The 16,538-nt window shown below is 44.9% G+C and overlaps 1 protein-coding gene across 4 annotated transcripts in view; it reads right to left on the reverse strand.

Moving 5' to 3' along the window:
- LOC110489888 (transcriptional activator GLI3) overlaps window positions 1–16,538 on the reverse strand; it is a 128,231-nt gene that overhangs the window by 17,572 nt on the left and 94,121 nt on the right. For 3 of the 4 annotated variants that reach the window (XM_021562848.2, XM_021562847.2, XM_036944151.1), the window contains exons 6-10: window positions 13,706–13,861; window positions 10,297–10,498; window positions 8,416–8,635; window positions 7,161–7,274; window positions 1,119–1,259 (exon numbers count right to left, since the gene is read on the reverse strand). In XM_021562848.2, the coding sequence (XP_021418523.1) occupies window positions 1,119–1,259; window positions 7,161–7,274; window positions 8,416–8,635; window positions 10,297–10,498; window positions 13,706–13,861 (833 nt within the window). The remainder of the gene's footprint in view (window positions 1–1,118; window positions 1,260–7,160; window positions 7,275–8,415; window positions 8,636–10,296; window positions 10,499–13,705; window positions 13,862–16,538) is intronic. The other variant, XM_021562850.2, reaches the window with a different exon arrangement.

The raw sequence follows: 16,538 nt of genomic DNA on the forward strand, positions 1-16,538 counted from the left end.
AGTATGATGCACCGCCCTCACCCCGGCCCAAATCGCCCTGCCCCCCGGAAACAGGGGCAAGAACTTGTCAAGATCCTCAACCTTTGAGCAGAGCCCTTCAAACGCGGGAGGCAGCCCATTCCGCGCTGAGGATATCAATTATAGATAGGGGTTACCGCCGCGGCCGCGGATTGCAATGTCAGACGCCGGGATAGACAGCCGTGGAGAGCTGGGGAGCTATCTATCAGATGTGTGCTGATGGGGGTGGTTGGTGTGTGTGTGTGTGTGTGTGTGTGTGTGTGTGTGTGTGTGTGTGTGTGCTTGAAGATACATGTAGTTAAAAGGGACACCACGGTGGCTTCCTTCTCACCATCAGCCCCTCAGCTCCAGCTCTCATGTATCAAACACTGAGAGTGAAGTCAAATCTCCCCTCTCAGTTGGCCTAGTGGTAAGTAGCACACAGTCGGGTCACAGGGGAGACCAGACCAACACCAACGGCATCAGCAATATCATTAATAGTTGGGTTAAGAATAGGCCCTCAGGCTCTACAGGATGAGAGTCCTGGGCAGTGTGAGGAGCTGTATGACAGATGGGGGGAGTATATTACAGTCAATACGGTACAGACGTGTAGACAGTACAGAACAGAGGCTCACGGCCTGGTTGTGCAGGATTTAGTCTAGTCAGTGCCGGCCAAATCAGTTAGTGTCGTAGCACAACAGAGACGTGCTCGGCAGCCTTTGAGCCCATTAACCATCGTCCCCGAAACCAATCTGGAATCCGGCAAGGGCATTACTCAACGCCTGTAGGCTGCAGAGCACTCTGCACTGAACACTGAACATGGTGACATACAGGGGGAGGCTGCTGGACCAGAGTGTGGAGAGGGTGTTATGACTGGGGACAGAAGTCCAGGAGAACTATAGGACCAGTTGACTTGGAGGAGGGGGCTCCTAAAATGCACTTCTAAACCGGGTGTCCTACTTACTGCTCTATTATTTGCACAGTATCTGCATTCTAAATGTGTCATAACGTTTTGAACTTGAAATTGACAGAGTTAGTATCGCAAAACCAGACGCCATAGTCTCCTATTGATTCTGCCTCCTGGAATTGAAGGCTTCAATACTGAATGACCAGGTACTCACATGTACTAGCTGCTCCTGGGTGTCAAACTCCCGGTGGCAGCTCTCCCAGTGGCAGTTGGTCTCGTACACCACCTCTGGCTCCTGCTTGCTGTCGTCCTTGTCCCCTTCCTCCTTCACAAGAGTCATCCCATCAGGATGGTCCTACAGTACAGAAACACAACAGAGTTACAAAAGAGGACCCAAAACGGACTGTTTTACAGTAGTGACCCAACACTGATCGTGCTACAATAACCACACACTGATCGTGTTACTATAACCAAACACTGATCGTGTTACAATAACCAAACACTGATCGTGCTACAATAACCAAACACTGATCGTGTTACAATAACCAAACACTGATCGTGTTACAATAACCCAACACTGATCGTGCTACAATAACCAAACACTGATCGTGTTACAATAACCAAACACTGATCGTGCTACAGCGAGGACAGATTTCCCCACTCGCGTCACTTCTTGTTGAACGTGGAACGAGGGAGAGCTCGGTTTGTTGTTTTGGAAAGTATGTTGTTTTGGAAAGTTTAAAAATTCCAAAGGCACTCGCACATCTGAGCTATCTTTTTTGCAGGTGCATGCATGGTAACAGTTGAATAAAATGAGAAAAAAAATAAATAATTTTTAAAGTCTATTGAAAAAGTTTGGTTCCTAGCTAGCTACAGCGACACGGTTGGCATCAGTTGCTGGGACCGCCACTATCTGTCCAGTGATCCTGCTGACCAAGGCTGGGTCTAGCCTAGCTGCTAGCTAGATGCCTATCAAGCTAGTGGTGTTTTCCTTGAGGTTTAGAACGCAGCCCGTGATGCGTTTAGCCATTGTGGCTGGGAACGCAGATTGTCCCGGCCTTGTGGCTGTCGAGATCCCTGATGTTTGTTGTTGTTGTTGTTTTCAATCTTCCCTGTGACCTGCCCTGTCTGGAACTGCTAGGAGTAACGGCGTAACCTACGTTGCTACTATGACAAAGACCAAAGCCGGACAGGAGTAACGTTGAGGACAGTGGTGTCTCTGTATCACAGCTGAAGGATCTTTTAAACTAACAAAAAGAGTTCTACAAACAGTTGTTACAACAACAAGAAAATAGCTGTTGTGTGTTGTGTCTAAATTCTGCTGGAGTCAACTAATAAAATAATGGATGACCTGACCAGAGAAATCCAGGACCTGAACAAAGTCCTCCCAGGTTCAGCTTGATGAGTTTAAACAGGAGAACGGCAAGGTGAAAGTAATCTGTAAGTCATTAAGAGAGGACATCAGTTCTGTATGGGAATCCATGTTCACAATGACAGAGAAATCACATTATCTCAAGGGACAATCAAGGCGGAACAACATTGTTGTGGATGGAAATGCACAATCTCCACATGAGACCACAGGATGATTGAGGTGGAACGCACCCACAGGACTGGAAAACGGCCCAGATAACCACCGGCCCAGATAACAGGCCCATTCCGATAGTGGTCAAGTTCCTGAGGTTCAAGGACAAGGTAACTGTTCTGGAAAGAGCCAAGAACTTGAGAGGAATGTACATCTTCCTCAACAAGGACAATCCTGAAGCTGTGCGCCAGAAGAGGAAATAACTTATCCCAGCCATGAAAGCTGCCAGAGACAGGCTCATTGTCCACCCTCCCTCCCAAAAGCCTGGAAGGGATGAGAGTGCCAAGCCTATGGGTTTCTAGCTTCAGCCCCATAGCGCGTGTGCGCACACACACACACACACACACACACACACACACACACACACACACACACACATACACACACACACTGATTAATGGACAACTGAATGTACGTACGTTTCTCTTGCTTGGTTTGCGCTTTTCCATATTATGTCTATCTCTGATAAGATACCCAGTAAAGGGCTGAAAATAGCCCATATTATATGTAGCAAAATAAGGTTTGTGAAATCAATAACTTGGTAACATCAGATAACATTCATATATTAGCCATTTCTGATACTCAGATAATTTCTTTGAAGATACAGCAGTAGCAATACAAGGATATAACATCTATAGAAGAATGCTTATGGTGGAGGTGCTGCTGTATATATTCAGAGCCATATCCCTGTAATGCTTAGAGAAGATCTTATGTCAAGTGTTATTGAAGTGTTGTGATTGCAGGTTCACCTTGCACATCTAAAGCTTTTTATTTTTTGGTGTTGCTATAGGCCACCAAATGCTAACAGTCAGTGTCTAAATAATATGTGTAAATTGCTTGATAGTGTATGTGATGTAAACAGAGAGATCTAATTTCATGAGGACCTGAATATTGACTGGTTTCATCAAGCTATCCACTTAAGAGGAAGCTTATCACTGTAACCAGTGCCTGTAATCTGGTTCAGATTATTAATCAACCTACCAGTGTGTCTATAAACACAGGAACAAAATCATCCACATGTATTAATCACATTTTTACTAATACTGTAGAACTTTGATCTAAACCTGTATCCGTACCCATTGGATGCAGTGATCACTATATAGTGGCTTTGTCCAGGAAAGCCAAAGTTCCAAAAACAGGGCCTAAAATAGTGTATAAAAGATTATGCTAAATATTTTGCTGTGACTCTTATTTGGATGATGTCACAAATATTTGTTGATCGGTTGTGATTAACAAAGAGCATCCAGACGCTGTACTTGAGGAATTTATTACATTACTTCTTCCAATTATTGATAAACATGCAGCTGTTAAGAAACGGCCTGTTAGAACTGTTAAGGCTCCATGGATTGATGAGGAAATTAAAAACTGTATGGTTGAAAGAGATGGGGCAAAAGGAGTGGCTAATAAATCTGGCTGGACATCTGACTGGCTGACGTACTGCAAATTGAGAAATGATGTGACTAAACTCAACAAAAAGAAGGAGAAACTGTATTATGAAGTCAAGATCAATGATATAAAGAATGATAGAGAAAAACTTTGGAGTACTATAAATGAAATTATGGGCAGAAAGGCTCATTCAAATCCATCTTTCATCGAATCATTCATCACAAAACCATTTGATGTCAATTATTGTAATGATTACTTCAATGGCAAAGTGGGTAAGCTTAGACAGGAAATGACAACAACGAACAGTGAGCCATCATACCTCATGCATAAAAAACAAATAATAGCATTGTATAGCATTGTAAGTTTGAATTTTGTAAAGTACGTTTGGGAGAGGTGGGGAAATGATTGATATCAATCAATAATGACAAACCTGGCATTGACAACTTAGATGGAAAGCTACTAAGGATGACTCTATAGCCACTCCTATCTGTTATATATTTAAGCCTAGAGGAAAGTCTTTGTCCTCAGACTTGGAGGAAAGCCAAAGTCATTCCAATACCCAAGAGTGGTAAAGTGTCCTTAACTGGTTCTAATTTTCTAGCTCTTAGAAAATTGTTGGGAGAATGGTGTTTGACCAAATATGATGTTATTTCTCTGTAAACAAATTAACAACTGTCTTTCAGACATATTTTTAGAGAAGGGAATTCAACATGTACTGCACTATCACAAATGACTGATGATTGGTTGAAAGAAATTGATAATAAGAAGATTGTTGGAGCTGCACTGTTAGATTTTGGTGCAGCCTTTGATATTATTGACCATAACCGGTTATTAAGAAAAAGTATGTGTTATGGCTTTTCAACTTCTGCCATATTGAGGATTCAGAGCTATCTATCCAATAGAACTCAGAGGGTTTTCTTTAATAGAAGCCACTCTAATGTCAAATATGTAAAGTGTGGTGTACTGCAGGGCAGCTCTCTAGGCCCTCTACTCTTTTCTATTTTTACCTATGACTTGCCATCTGCATTAAACACAGCATGTGTGTCCATGTATGATGATGAGTCAACCATATATGCATCAGCAACCACAGCTGATGAAGTCACTGAACGGAAAATAGTTGCAGTCAGCTTTGGAATAGACAGTCAGTAATAAACTGGTCCTGAACATCTCTAAAACTAAGAGCATGTATTTGGTACAAATCATTCCCTAAATTCTAGACCTCAGCTGAATCTGGTAATGAATGATGTGGATTAAATGGTTGTGAAGATGGACAGAAGTCCATCCGTAATAAAGAGATGCTCTGCTTTTTTGACACCACAGTCCACAAAGCAAGTCCTGCAGGCTCTAGTTTAATCGTATCTTGATTATTGTCCAATCAAATGGTCAAGTGCTGCAAAGAACGACCTAGTTAAGATGCAGCTGGCTCAGGACAGAGCGGCACATCTTGCTCTTCATTGTAATCAGAGGGCTAATATTAATACTATGCATGCCAGTCTATCTTGTCTGAGAGTTGAGGAAAGACTGACTGAATCACTTCTTTGTATGTGTTGGAAATTCCAAATTGTTTTGCATAGTAAACGTACACACAGCACTGACACCCACATTTACCCCACCAGACTTGCCACCAGGGGTCTTTTTTCAGTCCCCAGGTCCAGAACAAATTCAAGGAAAGGTACAGTATTATACACAGCCATGGGTGGATGGAACTCCCTTCCATCTTATGTAGCACAAGTGAACAGCAAACCTGGTTTCAAAAAACAAATAAAGTGTATGACCTACTTGTTGTGTGTATATACCGACATGTATGTGTAACTGATAGATGGACACACACTACATGTTCACGTTTTTTAAATGTATGTAAATTGTAAAATCTTTTGTCTGTAATGTCTTTTTCGTTATGTGTCGGACCCCAGTAAGACGAGCTGTCGCCTTCGGCGTCGGCTAATGGGGATGCTAATAAATCTAAATCAAAAGACACTTCACTGACAGGCAACGTATTCATTTTTTAACCTGCCACCTCTATTTTGTCAGGTGAGAACAACCGGAGAGTACCTGGTTGTCCAAGAGGTTAACCATTGAGACACTAGAGAAGAGTTAGAGCGCAGAGAATAACCGAAATTGAAATATTGTATACAGTAAGTAAGACCATGTCAGCTCGGAACCTATTGGGCTGAAAAAAAATATATGTTTACGTAAAAGGCTGTGGTTACACATGCTTTTCACAGACCTCCTTACAACACTCTTGAGTCAAGTCCACAGTCACAACCAAAACATTCTCTCCCCCTACTCTACCCTCCCCTAACCAACCAGGCTGATTCTGTTACGCGTTTCCACAGGTGTAATCGTGTGAATCTGGCCTTGTTCAGCACACAGGGAGTAAAACGTGAGTCTGGGAGCGGAGATGTAGTACTGAAAGCTCCGCTCTGTGTTGGGAGTTGAGCTATGACAGGTCTGAGCCGAGTATTTCAGGAATCTAACCCTAACTTCCTGCTCAAGGTTGCTCCATTACTCAAGACATATTTCACTGTCACCGTTAACATTACATGACTGGGCAGCCTGGAGAGTACTGGAGACTGTAACACGGGAGCCTAGGGTGTACAAGGTTTTTCTCTGGCAAAGTTATGGTTCGTAAAAATCACCTCGGCCTACTGCTAGTACCGACCTGCAACGGCAGGGGAAGGCAGAGAGAGATGGAGAGAAACAGAGAGTGTGTGAGATAACAGAGAAAATAGTTTCATTCACCGAATGTGGATCTCTGAGTCTACAGGCTTGCTTCTATTGTACGCGCACAGTCACTTTAGAGGCCTCATTGCAGACACAAGCGCACAGAGAGCCCTTTAGAAAACATGCAGTCTAATTTCTCTTTCATTTTTCCCCCATTCACTTAAGCATCTGATTAAAAGGAAAACAATTTCCTTCTGGTGTCGCCAAGATCAATGTGGCTTATCGCTTCTGAGGCGGTAGCCCGAACAAGCAGCCGAATGAAACAGGCAAATAAATAAATCGTTTTACAGTACGTCACATAATTGGCCCCAAAGCTCTCCGTCTGAGTGAATGACTGAGTGTGTGTATGTGTGCACGCCCGTTTATGCGTTGTGTGAACAGAATTGAACAGTACAAGCGCCACATCCTATTCTACGGCTGCCGACGCAGTAAACCATCAATTCTGTTCATTATCCTCATCTCGTCTTGTAGCATATAATACCATAAGCATACCCCTTTTCTAATACTGCATAAGAGTACCTGTTCATTGGACTGCATGATAAATGGTGGAGCAGTTAGATTCACCTGGCAACATACGGCCCCTGGGCTGAGTAGCTCCTCGTCCGGTTTGATCTTGGAGCGTTTGTGGTGCATGGGGTCCCCAGTGCTGCTCACCGCTGACTCGCTAGTGGGTTTGGTCTGTAGGAACAACCACAATAACTTCACTTCAACATCCTTTATGATCGAATGGCCATAAATGATGAGCATAAATGAACATTTACATGCAATTGTGTGATTACATCCTGTTTGATACTGTTCCAAGGGATCTAGTTTATCCCACTAAAAGGGAGCATAACGCAGCCTGTTGACTATTAAATTCGAGGCAATTTAATAAGCCAAAGTTTTTATACAGGGGTCGTCTATCCGGCTTCACCTTTGGATGACCTGACTGGCCCTGAGAGCCAAAGGGGAGTTCCCTGTTACAAGGCAGGCGAGACGGAAATCAATTTTAAAAAAGGAAAAAGGAAAGCTGAACTGGCCTGGAAAGATTCCTTGGCTCGTGTCTGTGTAATTAGACTTCTTAGTTAGAATGTTTACTCCGGGAATATGGAATGTCATTTCCATTGAACAGTGAGACATCTTGACACTAGAGTCACTGAGATCCTGCTAATAGATACAGTGTAATTGCATTTGGAGAAATAGAACAAATTAAATTGGTAGTATATGAAATGCAAGGTAGTATATGATTCTGGTTGTTTCCCCAGGGTTGGACAGAATGGAGGAATGGTTTCAGAAGATTATTTATATAGTTCTCTAACACAACTAGGAACCTCAGAGGGTGAAGAACGTACCAGATGCCATTTTGAAAAAAATAAAATAAAATTGGAAGGTATAAATAAAGAGGAATAATTGAATATTTGCTTGAAATGCAAGCCCCCACGTACATTAGGAATGGAGAGAGGTAAAGGAAAACACCGTGGGATCCATCCATCCATGTCAATATTCCCGTTTTAATCCTTGTATTCCTCTTGTGTGATTAATGGTGTCAGTGATGGGATCCTATGCTAACAAGGCCCTTGTTGTTTCTCACGTGAAACAGAACGTTCCCGGAACAACGTTCCCAGTCCAAAACAACACATCCAGGGGACCCCCACTCCCATGAGCCCAGAGCGCGGAGTGGCCTGCTTCTACTTCTTCCTGTCTGTGCCTTGTCTGTGCCCTGTTTAGGCTACCCGGAACGCTGCTAGCGCGTGGCTAGCACATGGCAGCGCTATCTATCTATTACCTGTGATGATGAATCGCAGAGGCTTCTGCCGCAGTGAAGGGAGAAGTCTCTCACCTGAGAGGAGTCATTGGAGATGACGGAGCGCTCGCTGGGGGTCAGGCCAGGGGGAGGGATGCCCGGGACTGGACGCTGGGTGGCGAAGGCCGGGGAGGGGTGGATGAGGGGCGGACTGTGGCCGAATGCAGAACCCACAATCCCTGGTTGCCGACCAAGCAGCTGCTGGTGCATCTGAAGTGCCACTGGGGTGGGAGGGTAAGCGAAACTCAAAGCCGGACTGGAGGGAAACAATATCATGATTAGTATTTAGTTAACGAGAAACATACAACAACATACAACAAGACTTTGTGCAGGTGCTGGATTGTTTTTTTAAACAACCTTTCCCATTATCAATATTTACTCTACCTCTATGAAAATACTTTTGGGTGTATTTGAAATGGCAATTGCAATGGCACCGAGGAAAAATGAGGGGGAAACAAGGGAGAGAGTGAATAAATATATTTTTTTGGCTAGCACCTCATCCCTGAGGACAATCTGACAGGAGTTGTTGTAACACTGGAACCACAGGGCCCAAGACAGATCCCTGGCAATGAATGTTCAGCTTGTTAGCACCGTGAATTACTGTTGTGGTCCCCTGCCAGGCCGTCATCGTCAATAAGAATTTGTTCTTAATTGACCTGCCTGGTAAAATCAAGGTAAACAAATCATGTAAAACAAATATTTTTTAAATCCCCAAATTCTAAGGTTTTCTGGAAATCCCTATTTGCGGATTCCCGGAATCAGAAGGATAAAAATGTAGGGAACCTTAGAAATGTGCAACCTTAGTTAAACTACATCATCTCTCCACTGTGTACAAACTCAACAGTATAATCAGGCCTAGTCTATAACTACAGTCCCTTCACATTGCACAGTCTGCACGCTAGCTTTCCCCTACTCTAAAAGACCTAGATCATGGGTACCCTTCCTTCCCCATAGGTCTACATTAAAGTTAGGGTGTTTACATACACCATAGATTAAAACAGAATCCAAACCGCCCACCGTACTGTAAAAGCTCTCTCTATAAACAGAGGTAGCGCCAGGTAAACACAAGTCTCTATGGTTCAATAGCAGTCACGCGTGATGGGCCTCCATTCATTCTGCCTGCCTGACGCCTGTTCACAGCCTCTCAGCCCGGACCCATATGTCTGCTGAGCTTATTACAGGCACCGAGTGGAAATCAATGGGCCGAGACGCATTTGGGGGCCCATCCGCTTGTCATATCACTCATCAGTCTGGGGGCCCTATCATTGGCCCTGTCACATGGGCCACAGTGGCTTGTGATTGATCAGGTTCTCCTTTCAGATCGCTGATCAATGGCTCCAGGTATGGATCTCCCTCTCTCTTTTTCTCTCTCTGTCATTTCGGTGATAGTGTGTATCAGGGGGGTGGTGTTTGGGAGGGTGTGTGGATGACTGACACATGCCTCCAGGGAGACTGGGTAAATAGGTGAACAAGGCCCACCAGGAGATGGGGCGGCAGAGGAGACACACGCACACACAGTAGCCTGGTGACAAATCTATCTGTGCTGTATAGCCAACTTTATTGACTCTAAGCCAGCCCCCCTCCCATGTTGTTTGCCTTTCCTTGGGAAACCTCACTGGTCCACCACATCCTAATACATCCCCCCCGCCTCCACTATAACAACATCCCACACAAACATAGGCTCTGCCCCAGGCCCTCCATCCCCTTACCCACAGTCCTCCAGAGTGACCGAAAGATATGTTTGTGTACGATGTTGGCCCTTTTTTTTTCATCCTGTACCCGACTTTCCCAAAATCCCCAGGTTTTTCAGAAATCGCTAAAATAAGCAGGAAATCCGGAAATCCTCCAACCAGAATTTCAGGAAAAACTGGGAATTTGGGGGAAAGTTACTGGAATTTTGCAGCCCTTATCCCGTACCTGATGGCCCCGGCAGAGAGGTGTCCGTAAGAGCCATTGGTGGAGGAGCTGGAGCGGGAGTTGTTGAGGATGGTGACCAGGGAATTTGGCGAGCTGCGGATCATGGTCTGCAGGTCGAAGCTGTGCTCCGACAGGGGAGAGATGGGCAGGGCCCGCTTCCGACTGGGCCTCGCTGTCAGCCGGGGGCTGGGGAACCGAGAGCCTGCAGGAGAGGACAGCAGTAGAGTAGAGACATTAGACCCAAAGAAGCTGCAGTCCACAGAACCCCTTTGGCTAGAAACTTACTAGGTGATAGAGAGAGATGAATTCATCTGTTGTGTTTTATCATATACGGGTTTTGTATGTTTATTCATTGGCTTTGTCTTATTGGTTTGTCTTGTCTTTTTGAGTGCTTTTATAGCATTGTAGCCTACTTTGGCTTTAACCACAGACAAACATAGAGGGGCCATAGACTGCGCTTCACTGACTGAGACATACCTAATTCAATCCAATCAACAAACAAAAGGTTATCTCACAAAAGGCTATTTTGAATGAAAGTGTGCAACTGACAATGGATGAACTTCATATGAGACAACACAGGGATGCCTTTTATGTCAAAGCTCTTTACTGACTGGGTTATGTCAATCAAGTACTCAAATGCAGTCAATGTTGAATGGAATTACTATGAGTGGCTTTGAAAAGGTACCAAGCAGCCAACAACACTGCCTTTCTCCATTGCTTTCTCTCTCTCTCTCTCTCCACACACAATGAGCCGCATGTACAGATTAAGAAATGACTTTTGTTGTATTTTCACTCGGAGATGTCACAAACAAGACAGGGAAAACCAGAGGGAGAAGTAAAGAAGCGGAGGGAGGAGAAACCAGGGGGAGAAGTAAAGAAGAGGAGGGAGGAGAAACCAGAGGGAGAAGACACTGCGGGGATGTTGTGCTTTGTGCGTGAACTGACACAATGACTTTGTGACTCAGACTCGGTAGGGAAAAACATTTCAGCTGTTTTCCCTTTTCTATTTTGTCGTGGGCAAACAAAACCAGCTTACCCTGTACTCACTCCCTTCCTCCCTCTCTCGCTCCTTCCATCCTTCCCTCCCTCAAATTCAAACGCTCGCTCTCGCCTGACACATCCAGCGATTACAGAGGCTTCCATTCACATGGAAATCAGTTGTACATGTGCGTGTGTGTGTGTCTGCGCGTCTGTGTCTGACTGTGTGTGTGTGTGTGGTGAAGTTTCTGGCATACGTAGGCCTGCATTTAGAGCATGGAGCCCCAGGAAGAGAGGAGAGAGGAACCTCTCTACATTGTCTCTGCTCTGGCCTCTATATATAAACCTGCCTCTGTCTCTTTGACGTCTCAGAGATGGAGGTCGGGGGCACACACTCACATATACAAACACACAATCTCCCCCCCACCCCCCACCCCCCCGCACATACATACACACAATCTCTGACAACAATACATCTCAGAAAATGTGTTCGTCACTTGAGGAATTTGTTCCTCGGAAATCCAGCTGTATTCACGCAAACACGGACTCTCGTGAACCTGCGATAGCCACACTCCTCAGTCAAACTCCTACCCCCTGGTCGACCTGTGGCACGCTCTCACAAACCATATCCCCCATGCATCTCTCTGTAACAAACCTCCTAAAAAACTACGCCCCTCGTCCACGGGTGAGGGACTGCCTCCACCTGTGGTGAGTTAGGATGGGGGGGGGGGGGAATGAACCGCGGAGGGGGTAGAGGAGGGGGGCTGTCCCATCACAGCATGGGCCTCCTGGGAGTTGTGTTTATTAATGCTGCAGCCACATGATAAATGGCCCAACCAGGAGGAGAGGAGAGGGAGAGGTAGAAGAGAGGGAGAGGGGAGCGTCGTGGCCCGTAGCAGGGTAGCCGGAGTGTCCCTCTAATTTCCCCGTGATTTATGGATGGGTCGGCTGGTTAGGCACAGCGTCATTAATTCACACGGACGGGACAGGGAGGGGCCAGACAGGCTAGACTGACTGACGGCAGTAAAAATAAACCATGAGCTTGGAGCCCAAAACCCCCAAAATAGGGCCACCTAAGAGGCCTCTGGCCCTCTCACAACACCTCTCCTTCCCCCATCTCCTCTCCTCCTCCTCTAAACAATACGCTGGACATAACCTACATGATAAATCATGGGCATAAATTAGCAGCAATATGAACACAGCTATCCTGTCCAACCACTAGCTCAACTGAATTGAATTAAATAAAGCACTGTCGTTCTTAGGGTTCAAAGGGCGGTTGGAAGGAAAGGATGGGACCTTTTTATCAGTAAGCTTACAATTACCTCAGGTAAAAAACACAACAAACTATTGCAATAGAAAAATTGCCAATTTTTTAATTATACAGCTCAAATACAGATGTTAGCATAGCACTAACTATTAGAGCTAGCTAATAGCACTAGCTAATTAGAGTGTAAAAACATGTGACAATGGTCCATTGAAGCCCCAAACAGCCAGGACAGCACCATTGTTTCATTAAGCAGGCTCTCTCCTAAGCTAATTACATTGATGTGAAGTAGACTGACTGAAACTATGATAGCTTCGACGCAACTAGGCCCCATTATTAGCCAAAACCTCTTGATATGATAACGCCACACTCTATATGCCTTTTTTCTCCTCTAAAATCTATATATCACAAAGGAAGAGCTTTAAAGTGTTAATTTTCCTGGCGTGTGTGTGGAACACACATTGTTGAAACACAACGAGTTATTACTGGCAATGATCACAGGCGATTGTGAAGTAGTGAAGAGCTAGCATAGCCACGGCATCATCTCCCATTTGAAACTGTGGCCCTAATTGTTTTGTTTCACTCTATTAATCTTAAACGTTGACACAGAAGAAAGGATTTCTCTCTGTGATGATGAATGGTGAGACATTCCAATTCTCAGTTAATAGCAATTAATTTTCTGATAGCCGTGCAAGTTTGGCTAGTTTTAATTAGTTTGTTCGGAGGAATAGGGGGGTGAATTCACCCCGGATTTCCATGAAAGCGACGGCTGGCTGACTAAATACCTTCTCATCAAAGGGAGAGGGGTGAGGCTGTCCGACCTTCCCTAAGATTCAGTGTGCCTTTAATTTCCTATTTACACTTTAAAATAACTCATTAGCATAAGTCCTCTGCACAGGCAGGCCTGAGCCCAGCACATTAAGACAACGGCTCATTTAAATCATGTCAGTTTAAAATCGCTTACTTCTCCTTCCTCGTTTGGTAGGATTGTTGTTTTGCTCCATTTAAAACAGATTGATGTAGATAGGTGTATTATTCTCCCTGCACAATCTGCAATATTCAGACACACACAGACAGACAGACAGACAGAGGACCCCACCACACACACACAAACAGCCATTGAATTTGAAAGTTTGGGTCAGTATGTTGAGCTCAGGGCAGACTTACTCTCCACGGCCTGCAGATATTCCATGTGCAGGGCACTGCTGGTGGCTCCGGCCGTGGAGGCCACGGAGGGGAGGAGGTCCGTGTAGGGGCTACGGTGGCCCGCCAGGAGAGCCATCTGGTGGTAGTACTCTGCAGTGGTCAGGCCTGTGTGAGGGACTAAGGAAGGGGGGAGGAGGTGAAGGGAAGGCAGATAGGACAGGAAGATAAAGAGGGAGAGAGGGGGGGGGGGCATGCGTGTTAGGTGAGATAATGACACCATAAGAGAGGCCTACAACACCTACCACAAAACACCTGCAAACACATGATAACTTACAGTAGATGAACACTCAGCACATCTGTAATGTAATGTAATGTAATGAGCACATTAGCAACACCATCATGTATAGAGTGGAACAGAACTGATGTATGAGGAGCATGATCTGCATTCCGAAGTACACTATATAGGGAATGGGGTGTCATTTGGGACGCAGACATGCTTTGAGGTAGTGTACTAGGTCCCAGATGGGATTTCAAGCTGCTTACTCAGAGTTTACAGTACTGTACGTCTTGGTTTTAAACAGAATTGTTCATTCATGCAGGTATGCATATCATATCTCATCCGATGTTGTTTTGCCAATGGGTAAGTCTAGGGGTGTGTGTGTGTGTGTGTGTGTGTGTGTGTGTGTGTGTGTGTGTGTGTGTGTGTGTGTGTGTGTGTGTGTGTGTGTTAGTTATGGAGTGTAGCAGGGCTGCAGGATGCAGATACTCAACCTGCTCTTTCACTCTGTTCCTTAAAACTCCATGAGAAACAAAAGGCCCAGATCTGCCCAGATCTGCATGCATAAAGAAACAGCAACACGTTCTGAATCTGCCCAGATCTGCACGCATAAAGAAACAGCAACACGTTCTGAATCTGCCCAGATCTGCATGCATAAAGAAACAGCAACACGTTCTGGATCTGCCCAGATCTGCATGCATAAAGAAACAGCAACACGTTCTGAATCTGCCCAGATCTGCACGCATAAAGAAACAGCAACACGTTCTGAATCTGCCCAGATCTGCACGCATAAAGAAACAGCAACACGTTCTGAATCTGCCCAGATCTGCATGCATAAAGAAACAGCAACACGTTCTGAATCTGCCCAGATCTGCATGCATAAAGAAACAGCAACACGTTCTGAATCTGCCCAGATCTGCACGCATAAAGAAACAGCAACACGTTCTGAATCTGCCCAGATCTGCATGCATAAAGAAACAGCAACACGTTCTGAATTTGCCCAGATCTGCATGCATAAAGAAACAGCAACACGTTCTGAATCTGCCCAGATCTGCACGCATAAAGAAACAGCAACACGTTCTGAATTTGCCCAGATCTGCACGCATAAAGAAACAGCAACACGTTCTGAATCTGCCCCCTCTCCATCTCGATCACTCTCTCTCTCTCCTCCACTCCCCCACTCTCTCTCTCTCTCGCTCTTTCTCCCCCTCTGAATCTGCCTCTCTTTCCAACCTCTTCCCTTAGTTATAGAGAGCTATAAGTCCTTGAACCGTATCCTAAAAATAAACATCTGGAATCGTTCTTCCATATGCAAATATCTCAACCAAGAAAAGGCTAGAAAGAGGGGGAGAGAAGAGAGAGAACAAAAGACTGACACTGTGGTTTTGGATGCAAATATGAAATCAGTTTAGCCCACAAAGTGTTACGGCTAATTCCTCTATTTTTCTTCCCATTTTAAAGAAAGAAGAGAAGAAATAAATAAAGAAATTAAACGCGGGATGAAAAGATCTCCTCTCAAGGCCGGCCTGTATGCCTGGCAATATGCATCTCTGATTGGTTCACTGGATGGAAGAAGAAATTCCCAAATTAATTCGGTTTGGGTATTATGTCTTAAGTGGAGGGGGGAGTTTCTTAATTGTCTTCGTTGTTCCGCTTTAGCTTTGCTTCTGCATTCAACTGTAATGTGCCTCATTCTCTATTCGTACGCAGAAAGGGCTTTGCAGAATTTCCTGGCATGGGTAGTGCCATCCTGGGGGGAAGTGGCGGTGGGGAGGATGGGGGACTTGTGTGGCATTTGACGTGGAGGAGAAGCAGCTCAGTGTGCCTCGGGAGTTGGTGGTAGGTGGTGTCACAGGGCCCTCCTTAAGAGCAACAATGGGATGAGAGGGGTAAGTACAGTCTCTATCACCACCAGTGTGAGAAGAAGAGGAGTGAGAGGGTTAGAGAGAGTGATGGTGGGAGGTAGATGGGAAAAAAAGAGCAAGAGATAGGTGGTACTAAATCCCACCCACTTCAAATCTTCCACCGATTCAGCTAATTAATTCATAATTATTCAAATGTACTTCCAGTAAAAAAAATAAATCTGTGCAGACTGAAATAGGAGAAAACCTACATGCGCGACAATACACTAACAACATAAAAGGCTAATAGGTTAATTAACTGTTTGATTGATTAAAATAGTATTTTTTTATTTTTTTTACAGTTGACGTAGCACAAAGAGCGTTTCGATGTGACGCAACGCTAGCAGAGAGTTCCCTTTGCAATAGAGAAACTAGGAATAAAAAACCCCTTCCAAAGTGCCCGCCTCGCGTTAAAGCACAGAGTGCCACGCATGTTGAGAGGAGGAGCGATTGAGAGTGGTAGATCAGGATGAGAAGAGGCTCTCAGCTCCTGCATAGAGGAAGTGCCCCCATTCTATCCAACTCTTCACAAAGGCACTTGAGGACAAGGTAGGAGACCAGTAAAAGCCCTAATAGGACCTGTAGTTCAGAGGTGAACTGAGGGACTTAGTTGGAGACCCTGACATGTCTCAAATGGCGGCCTATTCCATACGTTTGGCCACAGCCTTTGTGGTCA

The sequence above is a fragment of the Oncorhynchus mykiss genome, chromosome 15 (genome assembly GCF_013265735.2).
Source record: "Oncorhynchus mykiss isolate Arlee chromosome 15, USDA_OmykA_1.1, whole genome shotgun sequence".
Classification (NCBI taxonomy): domain Eukaryota; kingdom Metazoa; phylum Chordata; class Actinopteri; order Salmoniformes; family Salmonidae; genus Oncorhynchus; species Oncorhynchus mykiss.